The following is a 24,997-nucleotide window of genomic DNA, read 5'->3' as shown; positions in this document are numbered from 1 at the left end:
TCCAGCCTCTGGGCTTCCTCAGGGACAGCTTCTATTAATTTCTTGTTTTCCTGTGAATGAGTTATCCTTTTTTTAAATTTTAATTCCAGTTAGTTAACATGCAGTGTTATATTAGTTCAAGTGTACAATATAGCGATTGGGGGGGGGGGTGTACTTCCGTAAGTATGTTACTCAGTGCTCATCATGAGAAGTGTACTCTTGACCGCCCCCCCCTTGGGCCATACTTTCTTATTTCTTTGCATGCTTGGTACATTTTTGGTTGACAACCAGGTATCTTGAATATTATAGTGTGGTAACTAGGAATTGGATTGTCTCCCCTCCCCAGAATTTGTCGTCGTCGCTTGTTGTGCACTAGTTGTTTGTTTAGTGACCTTTCTAAACTGCTCTTGTCAAGATGGTATTTTTTGTGTTGAGTGCCCACTGCAGTCTCAGTTGCATTAGCTTAGTGGTCAGCTGGTAATTTGACCGAGATTTCCTTGAACATCTGAAACCAAAAATAAATAAATAAATAAATTATCCCAGGCTTTGCAGGCTGGCTCTATGTTGAGGTACTCCTTCAAGGCTTAGCCAGGCCATTTATAGTTCATCAGCCATCGCTTCCTGCATGCGCAGAGCCCAGGAATCTGGCAGAGGTGAAAGCTGAAGTGCCTCTCAGGTCTCTTCTAGATTCCCCTGAATAGAGGAGCTTTTCTAAGCCTTTATCCTTCCATATATCTCCTTCCCCGGCCTCTTCCTGCCCCAGGGAGCTGCAGCTAGTAAATTTGTACTTAAGGCCTTTTGATTAGTGGGGAGGCCCCTTTGGCCCAGTCCGGCAGGGAGCTACTAGACAGGTCAAAACGCACAACCACAATTTTTTGATTCGAGATCCGTGTTGCCCACTCTGGGACCAGCAAGCTGCCCCAGGAACATGGACGGCTTTCTTCAGAGCTGCCGCCAAACTGGACAATGTGTGATGGTAGGCAGGTAAATTAGAATACTACAATGCTCTCTTTCCAAAATTCAGCAGCTGCTTTTTTCATTAAGCATTTCCTTGGTTCTAAGTGTTTTTCTTATTATTATTAGATTCCAGAACTCAAAAAAGTTGATCTAATAGTTCTAGCCAGCTTAGCCATTGCTTTAGCAGAGGGATAGAGTTTTGGAGTTCCCTACTCTATTCTTCTTAGTGACATCTCTTCAATTCCTGACTAACATTTTTTGAAGTTCATCCTTAACTATTGTGTGGAATGAAAGTGTCACTCTAATGTAAGCTTCAAGGCAACAAGGACCTTTTGATGATCAGCATATCTAGCACCTAGAATCATGCATAGCCTAAAGTCACTGCTCAGTAAACAATGTTGAATGAGAGAGCAAATGAATGAGGGAGTGAATATAGAAGGATACAGAAGAACAGGAATAGAAGCAAGGAGCTGAGACTTACAAGAGAAATACACAAAGATCTGACTTGAGACTTAAATAAACACCACTAATACCATTTATTTCCTACAAGAAAAGTGAAAATAATTATTTGCAAGTGAACGTTAGGTACAGGAGTTCTGGGACTCTAGATCAGTGGTTATCAACCAAGGGCAATTCCATGCCCCACCTCCCGTCCCTCAGGAAACATTTGCCAATGTCTGTGGACACTTGGTTGTCAGAGCCAGGGAGAAAGGGGGTTTTACCAGTATCTCATGAGTAGAGGCCAGGGATGCTATTAAACCAACATTCTATAGTACACAGGACAGCCCCTCACAACAAAGATTAGGAAACGCTCTTAGAAGAAATAGTGAAAAAATATGTTAATTTTAAATCTGCTTACAAGTGTCAAGTTGATAAATAACACCATACTCTGTCATCTAAATTAAATTAAATTAAATAATTTATTTAATTAAATTAAATAATAATAATCCAAAACTTATTTGATGTGTAACTTTAGACATAAATTGAAAACCTAATGAAAATTATATTTAAAGTATGATTTTTAGCTTGATATTTACGATTATGTTCTGATATTTGGGAAATTTTACTTACGGAAATAAGTAACAAAGTCATATTCTGAAGTTCTAATTTGGAAAGATAACAGAAATAGCTAGAAAACAATTTAACCATTGTCCCAATGCCTACTCTGACTGATCTGTAAGCTACATGTAGAATGAGAATAACCAAAGAAAATGATTGTCTCAACAAATGAATTAAATACTGTACTAAGTAATCCCAAATGAAGGATGGTAAAAATTTGGAATGATGTTAATGTGAATCAGATGTGAGAGCTGTGGTACAACTACAAATGCTAAGTATTAACAGAGACAGTGAGGAAATGAAGGGGAAATATTTAGTAAGTGCAAAGCATGTTAATATTTGCTGTATTTTCTGAGTCATATTTACTATTTATATCTTATCTAGTTCAAGATTTATTTTTGTTGACCATGCTTACCATTCTGAGCTATGTCAAAGGCCCATTAAACTATTACTTTTATAAAGTTATTTCTATTGAATGGGACAAGCAGTTCATGTTTTAGACTTTCTTTAGATAGACAAAGGAAGCCTAGTACCTTAAAATAATCAGTTATGGCAGACTTGTAGGACTCCAAGGCCAGAGAAGAGATGGTGTCCCAAGCATTCGGACGCCTGTTAGAAGTACACTCTTGGATGATGGCCACGTGCATGAAACTTGACCCTTGCAAGGCTGAAGTGATGAGAGGCAAAGGAAAGGATTTTGGAAAACTGGCCAAGAACATGACAACCTCTGAGATCAAAGAAATGTTCTAGGCAATACGTGCCCGAGAGTGTTAATGGATTCTTCATTGCTTCTTCTGCCTTCTACTTTTGTTTGCCAGAATTTGACTTTGTCCTTCTTCCACAGAGTAGACCATGCACCCATTTTTGGAATCGTAAACCCTGGCTAATCTTGATTAAGCTGAAGTGAACCCTTATCTAATAGTGACAAAAAAAGATTTTCTTAGGTTTAAGCTGATACTTAAAAGTGGTACTCTCCCTTCTGAGAGCATAAAATAGCTACAGTTGTTGAGCATCTGCTGTGTCCTAAACTCTGTACTGCTGCACTTTAAGTATATTAACTCACTGGTGCTTCAGTACAGCTCAGAGAACTTGCTCTTGTTTATCTCCATTTTCTTTCTTTCTTTTTTTTTTTTAATCTCCATTTTCAAAAATGAAAATAGAGACTCAGAGAGTCTTGATAACTTGCCAGGAGTCGCACAGAATTCATATTCGTGTCTGAATGACTTCATTGGCCATTTCTAATTTCCACACTGAGTTATTGAAAGTTTCCTATCCTACATGTTAATTCCCTATTCACAAATGAATCTTACACTTTAATGTTTTTTACTTTTTAAATTTTTTTAATTGAGTATCATTGATACACAATGTTACATTAGTTTTAGATGACCAGCATGGTGATTGGATAAGTCTACACATTATGCTGTGCTCACAAGTATAGCTACCATCTGTCACCATACGGCACTACTGCAATACCAATGACTGTGTTCCCTATGCTGTGCCTTTTATCTCCATAACTTATTCATTACATAACTGGAAGCCTGTATCTCCTGCTCCTCTTCACCCATTTTGCCCATCCCCCTAGTCCCCCACCCACAACCATTAGTTTGTTCTCTGTTGTACTTTTTTATTTATAAGCCTTGATTATATCTATAAATGCTTAAGTTTCCATAAATTTATATCTCATTTGTAGAAGATACTACACAGTATGAATTGTGGCCCTTGCCTCAAATAGCTTATAATCTAGCTGCTTACAGAGCAGCTATAGATTTCAGAATTTGGGGGAAATGTGGGGAAAGTGTGATTAGCCATGAGTCGTCTTTATGTATGCATCCCTTTCTGCTGCTTGGCAGTTCATGACTTCACTCACTCGCTCTAAGCTTCTAATTAAAAATGGCTTGTCTGGACTAAGGTATTCCTATCCTTAGCAGATCCTTAATAAATTTTTTTTTCTTTTTTTTCTTAATAAATATTTGTAGAAGATGAAAATAATAATAGCAACATCTTCATTTCTGACTACTTTAACCTGCTTATTCAAACGTTGCTGCAGTAACTTAACAGAGGAAAGAAAAAGGAGTTTTGCAGTAAGAATGTAGGGGTTTGGTATAATAGCCACCTGCTTTGAGGTGTAGTTTTTAGAAAGATATGTACTTATATTTCTGTAAAGCATCAAACTGTGCCCACTATTTATCAACTCATTTTTTTCTCAGGTTTTTTTTTCACGTCAACAATTTTATTGTAGAAAAGTTAGAAAAGACAGACTTTTTTTATTATTTGTTAAAAGTCTAGAATTAGTAAAGGAAATAAAATTAAGTAGCAGAGCGAGAAGGTAGAAAAAGATGGTCATTCATAAGAGACTCAACCAAAGATACAAGCAGAGAGAAAAACTTGAAGAAAGATGGTGTGTGGGCCCTCATTCTCAGTACTCCATGGAACTCGAGCTGGTGGCTCTCATGTCATTAGGAATGTTGATTTTTAATGTGAGTCTAATCTGGTTCTGAATTTTTTTCAGTTCCTAGAGAGCAAAAGACCTTTAAGTTGGTAAAGAATCTTATTGCTGGAAGACCTTCCTCAGTTTTCTTTAGATCTCACCAATGTCTCTGCATTTGCTCTAGACATACTTATTAAACATAGAATTTTAGAGCTTGATGATGTTTCAGAGACGGTCTTAGTTCCTGTGTGTGACAAGCAGTTACTGAAGCTCAGGAAGTTTGGTGACCGGTTTGTGTGAGTCAGCCACTTATCTTTTTAACAGATTGGATTCTAATATACAGGATGAAGTTGTTTCAGGAAGGACATAATCTATTGACTTTCTGAGACCATTATAATTTGTTCAACTGTGATCTGCCTTGTTCTGTTGTCTTGTTTTTGTAACACATCCAAGGTTTTAGTTTTTCAACATTATCAATAGAAAATTAACTGGATATCTATTGAAAACCTCTAGTCTGTTTTCCTACAGAAATTAAAAAGCATTTTTTGGTGCTTTTATTGTCACTAAGTCTTCTGACATTTTTCCAGTTATGGAATGAATAAGGTATGGAGATAAGAGGCACAAAGTTGAAGCAAAAATAGGAAACCTTTCTATTTTCAGTTTTAATCCTCTAAAGTTTACCTAATACCTCAGTGGGTATACTAATTGAAAAGAAACTTTTTTTTTTTTTTAGGAGTAATCCCTTTCCATGGATTTTCAATGTATGGTAAGTTGGGCTTTAAAATATTCAGTGTTTTTATCATAGTTTAGAAAATTAAACATGAAGATCACACTTTATAACATATCACCTACCCACTTAACAAGTTATCGTGAACATTTTTAAACATTGAGTTTAGTATTTGTTTATATCTCCAATTAAATTTTTAAAAAATAAAGGTCATCATAATTTCTCAGATGATTGCTTGACAAATTAAGATTAGAACATACTGTGAAAGTGCTCCTGTGTTGACCATGTTCTAATCCGATGGAAACCAGAGATACACGTTAGTATTTAGTTCTGATAGGTGTAAAATGAGGTTGCTTAAATTCCTGAACTAATTCTCCTAAGTCTTTTAAACAAATAATAGGTCAGAAAGAATGTGGAAGGAGGGCCAACACTGAGTTCAAGTCTATGCTTTCTCCAGACGACTGGCATACACAGCAACAATTTCACTAAAGCGTTCTTATGTCCTGCGGTACAGTACGAAAAGCGCATGTGCAGGCTCGAAAGCCCTGAATGCCTTTCTGGCCTCACATGTCATTGAATAAGGAATGCAAGAAGCTTAATGAAGATTAGCAAAAGGAAGAATGCTCTACACCTAATGCTATTTAATTTTTAAATTTTCACATGTTGCATATAAACATGTTGAAGAATATTGTCACCCACAACTGCTATCTCCCCACCTTTACACTAAACAGAAATACTTTAATGCTTTACTTTTATAAAAAGAATCAGCAGTACATTAACACTTTTCATTGTAAAAGCCCCTCCGTGTTCAACATTAGACAATAATGGTGAATGACACAATGTAAGACTTTTAAAACTAGCAGACAATGAAACGAGTTCAGAGGACCTAGGAACTTTGCATTATGCCTCTCTTGATGGTGTTGATCACAGGCTTGAATTACAGAGCACTCTACTTTATTCTCTTGAGCAACCAAAATTTCATAACAGGATACATAACATTATGATGACCTTTCAGCACATTTCTCTTTTATAAATACGTGAGGATTTTAAAGTAGAGCACCCCCAAAAGGTTAAGAATATAAATTTTTACATCTAATAATAAAAATATTAGCCTCTTATCTATTTTAATTTCAACTGCAAGAATTTTTCAAGTAAACCGTTTTTAGAAAGTGAGCTTGAGTGATTTGGGGGACATTAATGATGTCATGAAAGTTTAAATCTTCTAGTGATTCTTAGGCAACAAAATACATCATTGACTCTGACTCTGCTTATTCACATTTCTGGTCACTTAAGTAGGCTAAGGTTTAATGTTCACTAAGGAAGTAGATGATGCAAAATGTTCAGTACAGAATCTCTTTATACTATTTTAGAAATGTATGTTGAACATCCACAAACCAAATAGGGAAATGTATTTTAAATAGAAAATAAACTCATGTAGATTTCTTATATATCACATATAAAAGACTAAAGCTTTTTCATTTCATAGCTATATAAGGAATTCAACACAAACAGTAGTGGTATCTTGAGTAATAATAACTGATTGTGAAGGTTTTTGTATTATACATGTTTGTAAAAAGTGCTAATTTTAAAATTCTCTTTTATTCCTTCACTGGAAATGATAATAAATAATTACTGAACCCATAAAATCTTTAGATTTGGATTATAGATTTTTACATATCAATAATTTTAAAAGTTAAAGGAAAATATGCATAAAAAGGTTATTAAATAAATTTCAAAGTTTCTCTTTGAATTTATAATAATATCATGTATTTGTGCCACATTATTTTTTTCTTAGACTGTTGCAATTAGAATATGAGTTATTCTTTTTAAATATATAGAATACCCTAATTTGGGCTATTTTAAGAAATAGCAATTTATTTTGGTGGTAAAATAAGTTTTTAAAGTTAGTTTTAAAATGGAAAGATATGCCTGTCAGTTTTTAAATGTGTATGTATATAATGTAAATTTTTCTTTCTATATATACAAGTAGGTTTTTTTGTAGGTATTTATTTACTCCTCTAAAATTGATTTGTCTCTCTTTTGCCCTTCAGAAAAAGTGAAATCTCTCCCTTGCATTGCTAGCTTTTGATGATTTACTCATCTGTAATACTGTGCGCTGCCATTTAGCCCAGATAATTGATTTTTTTTATTTGTAAGAATTTAACATTTTTTATCATTTTTCCTTTCACTTTGTCAAAAAAAAAAGTGAGTTGAGTTGGCTCACTGCTTTCCCAGATAACTTAATGCCTACTGCCCTCAGGGCATTACTGATGGAATATGGAGCCTTAGAATTTCTAATTTGTCTGTTCTATATCATAGCTGAAATTACTCGGTAAGTCATTTTGTATTAAAATTAATATTTAGGTAATGCAGTTTTATGTATCTGCGTTATAAATGTGTTCATGCTGCCTAAAATTCTCGATGTTTGAGAAGATAAAAAGCATGACCATGTCAGTCCAGAATAATCATGTTGTTACACCAGCATCTGAGATTAGGACTTTCTGACATTCAGTTGTGGGATGTCTGATTGAGTTGACCCCCCTGTGCTTAACTGCCAAGAATTAGATGCAAAGGAAAACTTAATTCAGCATTCATTAGAGAAATGAATCCATTGTCTGAGAGTTATTTTATTGTAAGTCTATAGAAACTGTCTTTGTACAGGTTGAGATTCACCAGTCTCAATGACCAATAATTTAAACTGTTAATCAAAATTTTTATTTTCAAAAACAAAAACAAAATTTTTATTTTCAAATTGAATTAGTTGAAGACCATGATTCTAAATGCTAATTATAAGTCATCTTATATTTTCTTACTTGACTTCCAAAATATAAAACTTTGAAAAACTTTCTGGATCCTTTGTGGAACAAAGTAAAAGTGAATTGCCTGCATCTCACTTTCTTACTATTTCAATTAAAAAAAAAAAAAGAGATACTTGACTTTACATAGTCTTTTAAAGTTATTTTGTGTTTTTAATATGCCTCTATATGTAATTCCATTGCATCATTCTGTTAACTTAGGATTATGATAGCTTTTAATTAATCCTTTCCTTATAATTTTTAAGGCCTCACTTTTTACATGTGTATATATTTCCATTTCAACATGAAGAAACGATATATATGATTTTTAAACTTGTCTTTGAATGAATATTACTATAAAATTGAATTATTCTTTCATGTTTCATTAACTTATTTTCTTGAATTTTAATAGTTCTGCAATGTTATCAATTAATTTCTTTATTCTTTCAGTTGCACCACTTTGTTTTCTATACCATGAACCTTCCAAATTGTATCAGATATTCCGTGAGATGTATGTGCGTTTTTTCTTCAGACTCCATTCCATCTCTTCTCATCCTTCTGTAAGTTCATAAAAATTGAATCAAATTAGACTATAATCTGTTTTCTTTCCTTAAGAAAGCCTCCCTCAGTTAAATTATAAAGCAAGAAATTTTAATTTGTGATGTCAAGCGACATATTTCCATAGAATAAATGAAAGAGAAGAAGAAATTGATATTTAAGTATTTTTGGTGACAATTAGGGAGAAAAAGGGCCTTTATCAATTGCAGTTACATTATCTTTTATATGTTAACAGAAAAAAACATATAAAAATGTCTGTATTGTTCACTTTGACAAGGATGCCTACCCTCTTTGAACACTGATGTCCTCATCAAGATGAAGTTAATATGTTAATATGTTTCTGTAGTGCTATAGAGCTGCTATTTTTATTATTGTTTTTGTCATGATTATCATCATAATTTCTTCTTTGTTAATGAAAATCAAATATTTATTTGTCGCTTATTTTTCAATTTCACATTTGGCTAGTTATCAGTTACCATACTAGATATTTTCTTTGTGTTTATTCAGTAGATAGCTCTGTTGATCTCAATATGAAAATCAAAGAGGAGCATATTGGGAGTTGAACATTTTTATCTGTTTTATGTTGGCCAGTCCTTTATCACATGTTTTTTTCCACCGATGAGCCTGAGTTAAAACAGTATTTATTTTACTTTAGTTATACTTTTTTCACCTTTGGGCCTGGTCCATTTGTGGGTAACTTGACTAACTCTTACTAAATTGGGATGTATCAGGGCTAACCAGATTTCCCTGAAGGGAAGACTTTGTGGCTGCTATTAAACTAAATCACTATTGCTTATCCCTCCCACTTTAACCCTGTGTATTCCTAGTCCACCTCCCTCTGTTTCTACCTTGCTCTCCTCCATTGCTAGTGAATGCTGACAAGTAACAGAGATCCAGGATGTCTCTGATGAACAAATAGAAGCACAACCAATTATCTTGGGTTCCTGCTCTCTGAGACAACTTGAGTTAGTGCTTATCTTACACTAATTTTTAGTCTAGAGTAATAAGAAATATATGAATAATTCTGTTTTCTGTACCATTTTATGCTTCAGAGTTTAAAAAATTTTTTTTAATTTTAAATTGGCTGCCCAGTATACACCCACAGTTTTCTCCCTGTGCAGAGCACTGGAGCTTGACATCAGGCAACCCTGGATATTCCTTCTCTATCTCCATGCTGACCCTGAAGTGTCCTTTTTCAGTGAATTGGTTGGGCCAGCCCTGCCTCTGCCCTTTCTTTATTCGGTGGAATAAAGACTTACAGTTGGTCAGCTCCTTTTCTGGCTTGCTGCCAGATTGAACTATTTGGAACCATGCCAGCCTTTTTCTTTGGAAACTCACAAAGAGGATTAAAACTTCCTCACAAAGATCAACCCTGAGGAATGCTGAGCTACAAGAAAGACTTTATTCAGAGTTGTCAAGTAATAAAAGCACTTAAAAAACCATCTGCTTAAATTGGTTACCTCTTGTCCTCTACAAATAATGCCCTGATAAAAAGTAGATTTCAATTAAAAAAATATCAAACATTCTTGTTTGATAACTTCCTGATGCAAATTTCAAGCAGTCAGTAGTCAGTCTTCCCCTGGGAATCGATTTCAAAGAAAGAGTGAGAAAAGCAGGAAATATTTTCCTGGATGGGTGAGGCAGCTGAAAGGGAAGGGACATATGGAAGGAGAGTGTAAGGGTGTGGCTATAGTAGCAGAGAAATACCTGGAAACTGGAATGCATCCAGAAAAAACTAGTTTGCTGGACATAAGTGATAATAGAGGGCTTACAAAGTAGCAGGTTTTCTATAAAATGATGTTTTCCTTAGACTCTGTATATTGTATACCAGATTATATGAGGATCCTATTGTATTAAAAAGGAGGCTCCTTAGCATATCTATAATAGTTTAAGTATCCATAAATTGGGGGAAAATGTATTTTTAACCACAGTATTAGACATCATTAGAGCATTTCCAGTTTTTTACTTTTAGACAATATGAGAATATTTATATTGATAATTTTTCCTCATTTCCATTTGCATACTTTATTGGCAGAGTTAATTTTTAAATACTAAAATGTATATTTCTTTTGTGTTTTGTTATTATATCCAGGGTATTGTGTCCCTCTGTTTGCTGTTTGAAACTCTTCTTCAAACCTATCTCCCCCAGCTCTTTTATCATCTACGAGAAATTGGAGCTCAGCCGTGAGTACCTTTCTCTCCTAATTGACGAATAGATAATTTGACCTCAGAAGGTTCTATTTCATCATTGTAAAGCACTTTTTTTTTGGTATATTTTTTTTATTGGAGTTCGATTTGCCAACATATAGTATAACACCCAGTGCTCATTCCATCAAGTGCCCCCCTCAGTGCCCATCACCCAGTCACCCATAAAGCACTTTTAAAGATAGAGTAATTCTTTAGAGAAATTAAACTAAAAATATCTCCAATAAAACAATAATATCAAGTAGTAGATGGAGCTCTACATTGTACCAAAAATTCTTGGGAGCAAAATCCTAATAAATTCTTATTTGCTAGAATTTCTGTGGTTGGTATATGAATCACCAAAATAAACTAATTTCTCTTCATAATTACAGGTATTGGCCAAAACTGAGGCAGAAATTTGTGAACACAAATACCACCTAAGAAATGTGATAATACCAAACCAATACTAAATCACAACTCTACATATTGTAGGGTTACCTCTTCACTTCAATATTATTGATTCTCTTCTCTTTTTTTAAAAATAACAATGCCTAAGGCAACAGAAGTTTCTAAATGATTTATTAATGTTTTGTCACTCTCTTCCCCTCTGTGAAACTAGTTTCCCCTCTTAGGGTATATTTGAAAGAAGCATTAACTCTTTGAGACCACAAAAGTAGTTAATGGGAAATACAATAGTAGTTTAGTATTTGTCTTTTCTACACTTGAATCCACATCAGATAGGTGGGTGGGTGGGTAGATGGATGGATGGATGAGTGGGTGGGTTTAAGAGACAGACCAGGATTTAAATTCTATCTACTAAACTGAATAATCCTAATGAAGTAATTTAATTTGACTAAGACTCAAATTCTGTAAATCAAGATAATTCAACTTCCTCATATTTAAAATCAAGAGAATCACAGTGATAACACCTCTCTCATTCTTGATATTGATAATTGTATCTTCTCACTTTTCTTGATTGTTTGGCTAGCAGTTTATTAATTTTATCCTTCTTTGAAAGAACTCTGTTTTGATTTTCTCTATTCTTCTGTCTTTAATTTCATTAATTTAGCTCTTATATTTATTATTTCTTATTCTTGCCTTAGGTATATTTTGCTCTTGTCTTCTTAAGGTGAAAGATCATGAGTTTGATACCTTTCTCTTTTCTAATGGAAACAATATTATTATAAATTGCTTCAAAGCACTACATTACCTCCCCACAACAAATTTTGATATGTTATGTTTTAATTTTCATTCAATTCACAATGTTTTTTTCAATTCTTTCTTTCTTTCTAGAGAGAGAGAGAATGAGAAAAAGAGATCACACACAAGAGCAGGGAAGGGGGCGGGCAGGCAGAGGAAGAGAAGAGAGAGAATATTCCCCTCTGAGCATGGAGCCTGGTGTAGGGCTCCATCTCACAACCCTGAGATCATGACCTGAGTCAAAATCAAGACTCAGACGCTTAACCAACTGAGCCATCAGACGCCCCTCAGTCTACTATAACAAATTACCATAAACTGTGTGGCTTTTAAACAACAGAAACTTATCTCCCACAGTTCTGAAAACTGAAAGTCTAAGATCAAGGTGATAGCATGGTTGAGTTCCAACGGGGACCCTCTTTTAGGCTGCAGACTGCCAACTTTTTATTGTATTTTCTTATGGTGGAGAGCAGAGAAGAGAAACAAATTCTCCCTTGACTCTTATGAAGGCACTAATCCCAACCTTGAGGGCTTCACCCATATAACTATTCACATTCCAATTACTACCCTAAGACCCTCCCTCTCTCCTAATACCTTCACCTTGGGATAGAGTTTCAACATAGAATGGAGTGGGGGCAATGGGAGGACACAAACATTCAGTCCATAACAATGCCCTGGGGTTTATAATATACATTTTTAATTAATCACATTCTACCTTCAAATAAACTCCAGACCTGGGTGGCTTCACTGGTAAATTCTGCCAAACATTTCAGGAAAAAATATTTTTTCTCTTTGTATTTAGTTCTCAGAAGTTTGATTATGATGTATCTGGGCATGGATTTCTGTTGTGTTTATCCTTTTTTGGAGTTTGCTGAGGTTCTTGAATCTTATGTAAGCTTATGTCTTTTGCCAAAGTTAGGAAATCTTCAACCATTATTTTTTAAATATTTTTTTCTGCACTATACTTATTCTCCATTTCCTCTAGGATTCCAGTGTTGAAACTTTCGGTCTCATCCCCAAGGTCCCTGAAACTATTCATGTTGTTTTCAATCCTTTTTGATTGTTCTGATTAGATACTTTCTATTGATGTATATTCAAATTCACTGACTCTCTGTCATTACCATTTTGCTTTTGGATCTATCCAGTGAGGGTTGTTTTTGTTTTGTTTTGTTCTGTTTTGTTGTTATTGTATTTTTACTTTTAAAGTTCCCATTTGGTTCTTAACAAAACTCAGAATTGTGCATTAATAAGGGTAAATTTTACTATCCATAGATTATACCTCAATAAACTTTATTTCTAAGAAACTTATTCTGCACTATATTTGGAAGAGGGCACAATGTGTGGCGCTATTGTTCTAATAAGACACGATGAAAGACCTATTAAAATGAAATTGGATGATATTAATAATTTGGACTTAAAAGTCAAATGATTTTTTTTTTTTTTAATTTAAAATGTCTGGCCAAAACTTTCTTCGGAATTTATAAACAGATGTTCTAAAACCAACCAAGAAGTTTAATTTGTCAGTACTACTCCCTACATGTACTTTGTTATATTAGAGTAATAGTTTTCTAGTCTTGAGGAATTTCCGAAAACTTGGGGGTCTTTTTTGGTCTTAAGAGAATGAATATCACATCAACAATGGCAGTCTCTAAGTCCCTTTCTCTTGCTTTAAAAAAATAGCACAGATACTTATCTACATAATATTGTAACAGCTCCAGCTAAGAGTTTGGCTAGCACCTCTCAGGGGCAGGCAAGTGATATTTAGAGGCTAATAGTACGGAAGTGTGAGGGACTGGTTTCTCTCTTAAGGCACCAAAGCTACGGAGTTCATTTCCTGATTGCAGACATAAATTATTATTGTAACATAACCTATTTACAAATAGTGGGATCTCATATCAGGTTTTGGCTTTTTGTGGGTTTTTTTGGAAAAATCATTTGACTGTTCTGGTTGATCTTTCAGAGTTCTGATAATCTCCCCTTTAAAATGAAGGGTTTGAAATTAGAAATCTATTTCCAGGGTCCCTTATAGCTTTAAAACTATTTTTCTTTGCCTTTAAAGACTACTGCCTGTTGTTTTTATTCAGCCTATGTAACAATTTGACTGAAAAATGTAGGAATATAATTTATTGAATTGGAAAAGTATACAGCTACCAAGCATTGAAGTATTTTGAATAAAAATTCAAATAATCATGAGTTTTGAGCTGTTAAGAACTGTTAACTCTTAAGATCACCTCATTGGTAGCTAATTAGTAGAGACCCTGAAAAAACAGAACATAAAAGTGAGTGAATTTTCAAAAGGCTGAACTAAATATATTTTTTAAGATTTTATTTATTCATTCATGAGAGACACACACAGAAAGAGAGGCAGAGACATAGCAGAGGGAGAAGCAGGCTCCATGCAGGGAGCCTAATGTGGGACTTGATCCCGGGACTCAATCCCAGGGCTCCAGAATCACGCCCTGAGTCGAAGGCAGGTGCTAAACTGCTGAGCCACACAGGTGTCCTGCAAAAGGCTGAACTATAACAAAGCAGATATAAGTTTTCTTCTTAATACATTGAGACTGCTAATTTGACGACTCATGGTTTCTCACCATTGCACTTCTGCAGCTTTTAAGAGGGCCTGTGAGATTTAAATGCATAGGTGATGTCTAAGACTCACAAAGAAGTTAACAATAGAATTGGTTGGCTCTCCTGATAACTGCCTTTTTGTGAGAAAAGAAAAGCCACTGGTAAAATCTGTTTTCTTTTTCCTTTGCTTACAGACTTCGCATATCCTTTAAATGGATGGTTCGAGCTTTTTCTGGATACTTAGCTACAGATCAACTCCTGCTTTTGTGGGATAGAATCCTAGGATACAACTCTCTGGAAATTCTTGCTGGTAATAAGTGTTTGTTTGTAAGATACATGTTTCTATAATAAAGTCCCTTTCCTTTCTAACATTCACCATCTGTAATTGCAATTTGAGTCTAGAGTTATCTGTCATTTCTAATTCCTAATATTTAATTGATTTATCTGCCTTAGAAAACAAGTACTAAAGTTCTGAGATCTAGATACCCCTATGTAACTTCCCAATACTAGTGTATTCCTAGTCTTTCCTCTTTGCTCCCAGGAAAAGTCCATTTTTAGTTTAGCCAGGGCTTGCTTACTCTCTTCTCAGCACCTGTGAGGTCTCTGCAGTGGAGTGTAGGAATACTTCAGTTCTATTCCTGGCTCCTCTGCCTCTCTTAGCATCTGTTCTATGCCCCTTCTCAACCACTGCCTAAAATCCAAACTGACACTGAGCCTCTCTGCAAAGCTGAAATCTCAGCTTTTCTGGACTTCAGTTTCCACTGAATTCAAAACCTCTTCCTTTTTGCTAGGAGTCTCTGACTCCTAGTGGTTGAATTTCCTCTTGTTAGGTATTCTCTTAAGCCAAAAAAAATTTCATCTTTTTTTTCAGGAGGCCACAGGTTTTTCTCTTTTTTTATAATTAAGCAGTTCTCACAATAGGTATACACAAGATATACACAAGACAGCTATTTGATGACACATACGGTGCAGATTTCTTGTTAATTATATTATTTTGCTTCTCTTATACAAAACAGTCTCAGTTATTTTTATCATTGGGATTATCAGGAAATTCAAATAATTAGCACAAGGGTTTCACAACCGTAGTTGGAGGGCAGAGAAGTTGGCAAAGTGCTAGGTACAACCTTCTCCAGTTGTGTAATATTGAATAAATTATTTAACCTGCGTGAGTCTTCGTTTCCTTACCTTATATTGATAGCATTGTAAGGACACGTCTCTGGGTTTGTGGAAATAATGTTTAATTGAAAAAGACCCTTTACTTGCGGAAGATTCTTTAGGTACCATATTAACATATTCTTGAGTGCTGAGGTGTCTAGAGTAATTGTATGGCATTTCAAAAAGGAAAATTAGAGTAATAATAAAATGCCATGAAGATAAACATCACCCTTGGTGCAATTGGAGATACCAGTTACTGACGTTAACAATCCTAGTATCCTTCTACCTCAATTGGGTTTTAAGCCCACACAGATATGACTTAGGAAAGGAGGGCCTGCCCTCGTTTCTCTTAGCTGAATGGCAGTAGTACATGTAACCTAGATCCTAGAGGTCGTCAGGTCTGGCTTGCTTGTTTTCTTTCTTTTTCTTTCTTTTTCTTTCTTTCTTTCTTTCTTTCCTTTCTTTCTTTCATTTTATTTATTTATTCATGAGAGACACAGAGAGAGAGAGAGAGAGAGAGAGGCAGAGGCACAGGCAGAGGGAGAAGCAGGCTTCATGCAGGGAGCCTGATGTGGGACTTGATCCTGGGTCTCCAGAATCAGGCCCTGGGCTGAAGGCAGTGCTAAACTGCTGAGCTACCCAGTCTGCCCAGGTCTGACTCTTTTAGACATGTCTGACAGGTAGTCCTCATCCTCTGTTTGAACACTGGTCCTTGTCTGACAACGTAGCCAAAATGTACTCCTATTAAACCAGGGTCATCATCATGTTTTTTCTACTTTCACCATTCCCCAAAGCTTCTACTTTCCAGGCTAAGACATCTTGTTTTTTGTTACCATTTCTCAGGCAACGGGATTTTAGACTTTAAAATAAATAGCAAATAAACCTCCTCTGGGTATTTCCTAAGTTTTGTTGAAGAGTGTTGTATATAGTTTTTTGTATCATTTCAAAAAGATATTAGAGAATGTTAAAGAGGTTCAATATAAGAAAGTACTTTCTAATAATGAGGATTTTTCAAAACTAGAAGGGGCTTTTTAACTGTCACCCAAAGGTTAAGGTTTTCCACTGTGAAAGAAATGTTGAATTGGAAGATCTTCAAGACCTCTTCCAGTTTAAATTTTCTCATTCTATGACTTACCACCCGTCAGCACACTGAAGTCAGAGAGAAATAAATGAATGTTGAATGATGTAGTTGCTCTAAACTAGGCACTCTGCTGCAAGCTCAAAGCATTAATAGAAGTGTTACTGATGAATAGGTAGAAATACAATATGCACTGTTGTATCCATCCACTTTCCCTGAGTGTTTTCTTAAGTCAACAGGGAAAATTATAGAGCATCTAGAAATGGAACTAGACTGGTGGGAACTCCCATACCATGAATTCAGATAAAGAGCCATGGGTATACCTACACAGAAAACCATTTTGTGTACATATACCCAAATTAGTTTTTATTATTTCAGACATTTTTTGGAATGGATATTTTGGGACCACCTTTTTTGCCCAAGTTAGTCATTATATAGTCTTTACAAGTTTTTAGTAAATATTACTGGCTTTAATTATGAATTAATTAGGGTCTTTTGAAAAACAGTTTAGAGCATAAGTGTCTTAATGCTTGTGATAGAATTGCTTAGAATTAAAGCAATGAGAATAGCTTTTTTTTTTCAATGAGAATAGCTTAAAAGACCAAAAGTAAATATTAGAGTTTCTGAATTTCCCTTGAAGTGTGATTGCAGTTGAAAATATCCCAAAGTGGAGATCTTTTCTCCTTGGCAAACAAATGTGTTCTGCGGAAGGGCTGGGCAAATCAAACATGAAGCAGACGCAAAGGAACTTCTGTGATGTGACACCAAGATAAATAAAGGTTATGAGCACATAAGCATTTTGGATGCTGAGGTCAATTAGTGAGCTGATCTCTTTTTCCCCCTCTTATCTACCTTTGGAAAAACAATTTCCCGCCATGTAAAACTCTTTCCTGCTACAGCAGAAAATTTGGCCATCCTGTCAGGCTTTCACCAACTCTGTTAAATTATACACAAAAAAGGAAGTAGCAGTCACACTCCTTACCTTCTCAAATGTCACCATTGTCAAAATGATTCCAGATATTAGGAATCTATAAAGAAGTTTCTGGTCCACAGAAATTATTTTCTTTGATATTCTTATAAATTTAGGAGCTTAGTGACTTTAAAGTAGTGTTCTCCTTTTCAGTTAAAAGGTAAATTCTTTGTCCCTGACCTCTTGTATCCTTTGTTACATATTAAATAATCCCCAAGTTTTTAAATTTTGTTTTACTGGTACCATCTTTTCTTCCCTTGGAGTTTTCCTCTCTAGCTAGTTGGATTGCCTTTTTTTGCCAGACTGTCCAAAATCTGTTGTACCCTAGAAAAATGCCTGCTTCCCAGGTTGGTCTAGTTGCATTCAGTGTCCTTCTGGGGAAATTAAGGGGTGTGGATGCTGACTTGTACTCCTCATGCACAGCCACCTACCTGTCAGAGCCCAGCATCATGATGCATGGCATCATGCTTCAGGCCATCCCTGGAAAACCATTCTGAAGGACAACAGAGATTACAATCTAGAGGAAAGCACCCAGAGTTTCATGTCAGGGAAGAGTCATTACTATTTACCTTCAATCTCAATAAAACCATCACATGGTGAATGCTCTGGCTCCAGAGCCAAGGTTAAGTTTTCACTCTGCTATTTTCTTTCTTTAAAAAAAAAAAAATTTTTATTTGTATTATTTATTCATGAGAGACACAGAGAGAGAGAGAGAGGCAGAGACCCAGGCAGAGGGAGAAGGAGGCTCCATGCAGAGAGCCTGACGTATGACTCGATCCCGGGTCTCCAGGATGACACCCTGGGCAAAAGATGGCGCTAAACCACCGAGCAACCCGGGCTGCCCCTCACTCTGCTATTTTCTACCTGGGTGACTCTGAACATGGCTTCCAAACTCACTGGGCCTCAGTTTCCATCTTAATATAATGAGGCCACCAATGGTACTTGACTCATGGAGTTGGTATGAAAATATCATTAGCATTATTATTAATATTCTCATAGTAAAAATGTATATATATAGTTGCATTAGCTATGCCATATATTTGGGAGCCAATCTTTCAAATAATTTTGAAGATTCCGTACCATTTATTTTCTAAATTTCAAGGACTTTTTGGGTAGAAAGGAAACTACCACCACTGGTGATTAAAAAAAAAAAATAAACGAGGGAAGTCGAGTCATCTTTAAGCAGTATTGTGTCCTTATCAGGATACCTACCTCTTACATGGGTCCTTTCACTTTTCAAGATGACACATTCCCTCATGTGGGGTTTTATGTCAGGTTACATAATAAGAAAGATTACACATTAGCATTACTTTCTTGTCATATGCATATGATTGATAGAAACAAAAACTCAAATATTGCTTTCTATTCTATGTACATTATTGATCTTTAAGGTGTCCTATAGTTATTTTTTCAAAGTTTCAACTTCTTTTTCCTAGAGCCAGTATTAACGTAAATTTCAGAATCAGTTCACAGCGGCTCTCCCCACAGACCTATCCATTTATGAACACTCTAAGAAAGTCAATGCGGAATACAAAAGTATAACAAAATGTTATAAAAATATTTTTAAGAAAAATATTTATTGCACATTTCTATCAGGATACCTTGATACATATGAAACATGATCTGATATATTTAAAAATACAGTCTCAAAAAAAATTTTTTAAATAAAAATATAGTCTCCATATAACTTTCCAGAATCCTTTTTTTTTTTTAATAAAGATTTTATTTATCCACAGGAGACACAGAGAGAGAGAGGTGTAGAGACACAGGCAGAGGGAGAGGCAGGCTCCATGCAGAGAGCCCGATGTGGGACTTGATCCCGGGTCTCCAGGATCACACCCTGGGCTGAAGGCAGCACTAAACGGCTGAGCTGCCTGGGCTGCCCAACTTTCCAGAATCCTATTGCATTAGTAAGAAACACCTGCATCAAAATAAACCTTTATTTATTTATTTTTATTATATTTGTTTTTTATTTACTCATATTTAAAAACGTATGATGTGGGCATCCCGGGTGTCTCAGCAGTTTAGCTGAGTTTAGTTTTTAGCTGAGTTAGTTTTTAGCTGAGTTAGTTTTTAGTTTTCCCTCTGTGTCTCCGCCTCTCTCTCTCTCTCTCTCTCTCTCTCTCTCTCTTTCTGTCTCTCATGAATAAAAAAATAAAAAATCTTTTAGAAAAATAAGTTAAATAAAATAAAACCATATGATGTAAGTTATAGATATGAAATAAAACAATTTATAAATGGTTCTTTTAAGAGCACTGAATTTTCCTTTTCCCAAAACGGTGGGATTCATTTTACCTAGCCATCAGGCACTCTGTCCTCCAGAGGAGATGATTTCCATTCATCACAAGACCTTAACTCAGAATGCGTGCGTGCAGTCCTGTAAAGCACTAGTTCTGAGCTCTCCTAGTAGGTTGTGGGCAGAGCAGTAAATTTGTCAGGCTGATGAGTAGGCCAGCAGTTGAAATAGTGTGCATTCTTTTCCAGTGCTGGCAGCTGCTGTGTTTGCTTTCCGAGCAGTGAACCTGATGGAGGTGACATCACTGGCTGCAGCTGAAGTAAGGATAAGTTTCACTCAGATGGGATGGAAATAGTTCCTGAGAGATTGCCAGGCTCGGGCACTTCAGTCTCAGATGCATAGGATACACATTACTCATAGCCTAATTTTTTAACTCGGGTAAAACTATAAGTTTCAAGCTAAGTAACATCAGGTATTCAGAATTCCTGAATTAGGTGAAGACAATCTTCTTGTGAATGAATCACAAACAAGATTATTATAGGAAACCGTTATAACCATTATGGGAAACAAGATACCCAGTAATTTTAGTAGCAACTACCGGGGCTTTGGTTGGATTTTCTTATTATTGTTCACGTCCACGTATTCTGCTAGAACAAAGAAAAACTGGTTGAGAGAGTTAAAGAACATGCATTCGGATGACAGAGTAAAGATACATGGCTTTTTGGTTATTTTTAATAATGAGTTAATTCTTTAAAACTGGTTTCTTTTCAATAGTATAATTTATACCTGAAACACAGTTCAATTAAATGGTGGCTTACCATATTACTCTATTTCCTATCTCTCATAGAAATTTAAATTTTACCCTTAAAATAGCTGCCTACATTCTTTGTTTAAAGGGAAGAGGATGTTTATGCATCTTGCGATTGAATAAACATTAGTTCCATCTCAAAATGATTTCCTGAAGCCAGATACTCCGTACACTAGAATAACGGGACCAAGATTCATAATGTACGTTTATTTATAGAAGCAAGTTGAAATGTTAGACCTCTTATAAACTCCTGCTACCTTGTATATTTGAAGAAGGCTCAAGGTTATTTTCTACTGCACGTTTGAGCATCTTGCACATGTTGTAACATTAAGATGTTCAGAAAAGAGGAGGGAGGGTGGAGCTTCAGTACAGATTTAGGACACATGTGAAAAACTTAGGGTGTCAATGCCAGAATTACATTGCAGTGTGTTTCTGTTGTGACTTCCCTTTGCCAGTTAGAATACTGATATTAATAATTCTTTTTGTTTTTTTCGTTTCAGGCCGTTCTTGCTGACCTTTCTACTTTAAAAGTTATGCCTCTTCTTCAAATTTTTCTGTTCGCTACTGTCACCTGATCTCCTTCAAGGTCACTGACAACACATCTAGTTTTTCATTAAAAAATAATCATGAACTATGCAAACTCTGCATAAAACCAAAATTAAACTTTGCATATAAGCCAATAAAGATCATGTTCCCTCTTCAGTTAAACCTAAGTAGTTTTTCACTTTTTGAAACAATAACTCCGCACACCAAATATTGCACTGCATGCTGCTGATTTTCAAGAGAGAAGCAATAGACGTAATTCCTGCTAAATTGAGCATAGTATCTCTATACTCCTGACTTGTAAAAGGCATGTAACCATATATGCAATAAGAACGAAAGATACTGTAATAAACTTGAAGAGGTAATGTAGCCTCTGGGACAATTTTCTTATGTCAGTTTGTAAATTTATCTCTAGATAATGTATCATTTTGTCTTGTAAATTGCTCTTCACTCAGAGCCAGGGGTGGAGTAGAATGTGGTAAGATTTGAAAAAGGTAATGGAAGTCAAGCGTACTTTGGTCTTCTTGATGACTTTTCTCTCATCCGAGATCTTCTAGATCCCTTTCCATTTTACTTCCCCCTGAAAGGTCTCAGTGGGGCAGACCAAATACAGTTGTCTCCACCTGACAGTATCTTCTTCATCACTTTCCGAAAAAAGAACATCACGGAGTGATGCCATCAAACTCAACCTTCCGCCTCTTGCTTAAGAAGACTTGACACTGCCGAGGCCTGTTGCGAGTCTGTTACTTTGGAAGCATGCAAAGAGGACACCCAAGGATTCAATGAAGGGAATGAAAAATCAAAAGCTTATCCGCTTTTGCCGAATCTTGGTTTAACAAGATTTACTTCCAGGGCAGAGCAGCTGAGAAACCAGAAGTAGGTACCATATACATTCATTTTAGAACTGAAGACATTATGTGAGGCCTCAGTCTCATTTGGGTCTTTATTGTAAGTGAAGGGTTTTATTTTATATCTCTTCCTAAAGACCTACCATTTCTGTAATTCGGAATAATATAATGTGAAAAAAAGTCCAAATTCAAGATACTGATCATTTCAACACAACTTTGAATCAAGAGATTGATACTCTTACTGAATGCCTGGAATTGTATTAAGTTTTGTCCAAATGTGTTTCCTGAATTTTTTATTTAAAGACTATATATAAATTAGGAAATGTCTGAGGTTTAACACAAGACTGCAAGTGTGATGAAATTTGACAGAATTAGTTCTTAATTTGCTAATCTTTATTATATGCTTTATTCATCAGGTACTTATTGAACACAAAATAATCATTTATTATTCAGTAATTGATTCTTAAGAAACCCCATTTCATTGCTTTTGAAAGTGATTCAGTTATGACCACATGCTTTGCCATTGGGTGTGTGCAAATGCACATTCATCACAAAGATAAGCACTACTATCTCCCGTTCTTCCCTGTTAGAGTTTTAAATGATTAAAGTCAACTGTGTACAGATACGCCCATTGTTGGCTTCCTTAAGAGAATACTCATCAGCCTTTTTAAAAGGCGATGTAGTGATCTAGTAGGAAAACTCTAGACTGAGAGTTCTTGTCCTAGCTGTGACTCCCTAGATGATTTAATCTCTCTTATCTGTAATTGAGGGGGTGGAGGGTGTGAGGACAGGCAATGGGAAATTATTGTATTTGTTTTTGTTTACCTTACCAGGTTGAATAAGACTAAATGAGAAAATATATTTGAAAGTGATTTAACTGCAAAGCACCAAGCAAATGTAAGATGTTGTTGGTAATTAATTTTAAATACGACATTTTAAGGCCAAGTGCTAGAAGATATATATGAAGAATGCCTAACTTCATTAGCATCTGTCCGACTTATTTGATAATTTGAGACAGTGACTATAAAAAAATGAAACATGGAACATGGCATAGCGGATCCTTTCATGAAACAGGTGGCTTCAGCCAGCAGTGCTGAATCTGAACCCCAAAGCCACTCCACAATGCTGCTGTCACAAACCCCTCCGGGCCATGTGCTGCTCTTAGCTGCTTGTTAAAATACTGCATCAAGGGCAGTCAGGCTGTCTTCCCTACATTGCCTCTTACTGCACTCCTCACACTGCCCCTCCCTGGCTTCCTCCCTCCTGTGGCCTCCTGTGCCGCCTCCTACCAACGCCTGAACCACATCCCCCATATGCCCTGCTAGTGGTCACAAGGACCTGAGTGTTACCTATAATCTTTCTGTCTGCAACTTATGGCGAAATAAGCTACAGGCAAATTGTATTCGGCTTTTCTGGATTTCAGTTCACCCACTAATGTAACATGTGTGACTTTATATGATGGAAGAGTTTATTGAACAGTCTTTCTGACAGCGTTTTGGTAATGCAGCTTTCTGGCTAATTGAAACTCCCAGCACCCCGGCTAACTGCATAGCACCCCCTTACACTCAGAAGGTACTCCCTTTTCCTATTCCATAGACAAGATAAAGAACATTAAGATTGAACCCCCTCAGCCTTCTGCTTTAAAACTTAGCTTTATCCCCCCCTCCCCCATACTTATCTCCTTCCTTATCTCCTTCCTCCTTCTCAGAAACTGTCTAACCTATTCCCGTAGCTCTCTAAATACAGGCTCGGTTTTGTCACTTCCATGCTTAAAAATTAAACAATACCTAATTGCTTGAAGGATAAAAGTCCAGGCTCTATAGCATAGCATGGTGGGAAAAATTCTCCACAGCTTGGTCTTTCCATTTCTAGGCCCCACTCTGACCCATTATCCTGTACCTCAGTTTCACCAGGTTACTTGCTCATCTTCAACCAGCTATGGCCATGCACTTGGTCTCTGCCAGAAGCACCTCCATATTTCAAGGCCCAACTAAAAAAAATCTCTACTGTGAAGACACCCTGGCATCTGTAAATTGGAATTAATTACGCCCTTCCTTTGTTCTCATAAAACTGCTGATCCACTAATATATGGGTGCTTAGAGTTTTGAGTGACCGTGTTTTGTATATATGTTGATTTTTAAATCTTTATTCCAAAGTCAGTTTTCATTGACTGGTCCTAAGTATGGAGGATGAAAGAATTTGTCCATTTGTGTTTTTGTCGTCTGACTTGTTCTAAAAATTGTTGGGATCTGTTTTCTTAAAACGTAATTCCTCCTAAGTATCTACTAGTATCCCTTCTTCCACAAAGGCTCTCATTTTTATTTGGAGATGCCCCCACCTCCACCCCAGCCCGCTATGTTCCAGATGAGGCTGACTCCACCCCAGGACCTCTGGATCCTGGTCAAGCCAGTCATTATGCACCATCTCTCTTGGCCACAGGGATTGCTTCAGAGATCTAAGACCAATGAGGACGAATGAAAATTCATTACAAGACTTTAGTTTAATCTTTCAGGAAACCGGAAAAAGAGGATATAGGCTCAGGAGCTGTAGTCTAGAAATGAAAAGTGTGAAAAGCTGCTCTGTCGATCTTGTTGATCCCCCGAGTCACATTCTACCAATCTGTCCCTGGACAGCATTGTTACATGAGCCAAAACATTCTCTCAGAAAGGATCCTCAGTGAAGATATAGTTATCTTACCTTGTAGGTCATCTACTACTACATGGGTATCCTTGGTACAGGACTCCTGTCTACACACAGCTTAAACTGGAGGAATCTTTTTGTCTTCAACTTTTTTTAAGATGCACCATGACCTTACAAGGACAAATTCTTTGTTCCAGACCTACTAAGCACCTGAAGTACCTTAAACACATAGTATGTCTCTCAACTTTGGCCCCTTGCCCATACAGC

At 36.1% G+C, this 24,997-nt stretch overlaps 1 protein-coding gene across 4 annotated transcripts in view; it reads left to right on the top strand.

Moving 5' to 3' along the window:
- Window positions 1-21,626, top strand: part of TBC1D19 (TBC1 domain family member 19) — a 141,564-nt gene extending 119,938 nt beyond the window's left edge. For all 4 annotated transcript variants that reach the window (XM_077880422.1, XM_077880420.1, XM_077880424.1 and 1 more), the window contains 6 exons: window positions 5,157-5,189; window positions 8,396-8,505; window positions 10,596-10,687; window positions 14,647-14,762; window positions 20,140-20,210; window positions 21,200-21,626. In XM_077880422.1, coding sequence (XP_077736548.1) covers window positions 5,157-5,189; window positions 8,396-8,505; window positions 10,596-10,687; window positions 14,647-14,762; window positions 20,140-20,210; window positions 21,200-21,274 — 497 coding nt within the window. In that variant the 3' untranslated portion in view covers window positions 21,275-21,626. The remainder of the gene's footprint in view (window positions 1-5,156; window positions 5,190-8,395; window positions 8,506-10,595; window positions 10,688-14,646; window positions 14,763-20,139; window positions 20,211-21,199) is intronic.
- Window positions 21,627-24,997: the final 3,371 nt, after the last annotated feature.

Source organism: Canis aureus, chromosome 2, assembly GCF_053574225.1.
Source record: "Canis aureus isolate CA01 chromosome 2, VMU_Caureus_v.1.0, whole genome shotgun sequence".
Classification (NCBI taxonomy): Eukaryota; Metazoa; Chordata; class Mammalia; order Carnivora; family Canidae; genus Canis; species Canis aureus.
This window is presented reverse-complemented; position numbering and strand designations above follow the sequence as displayed.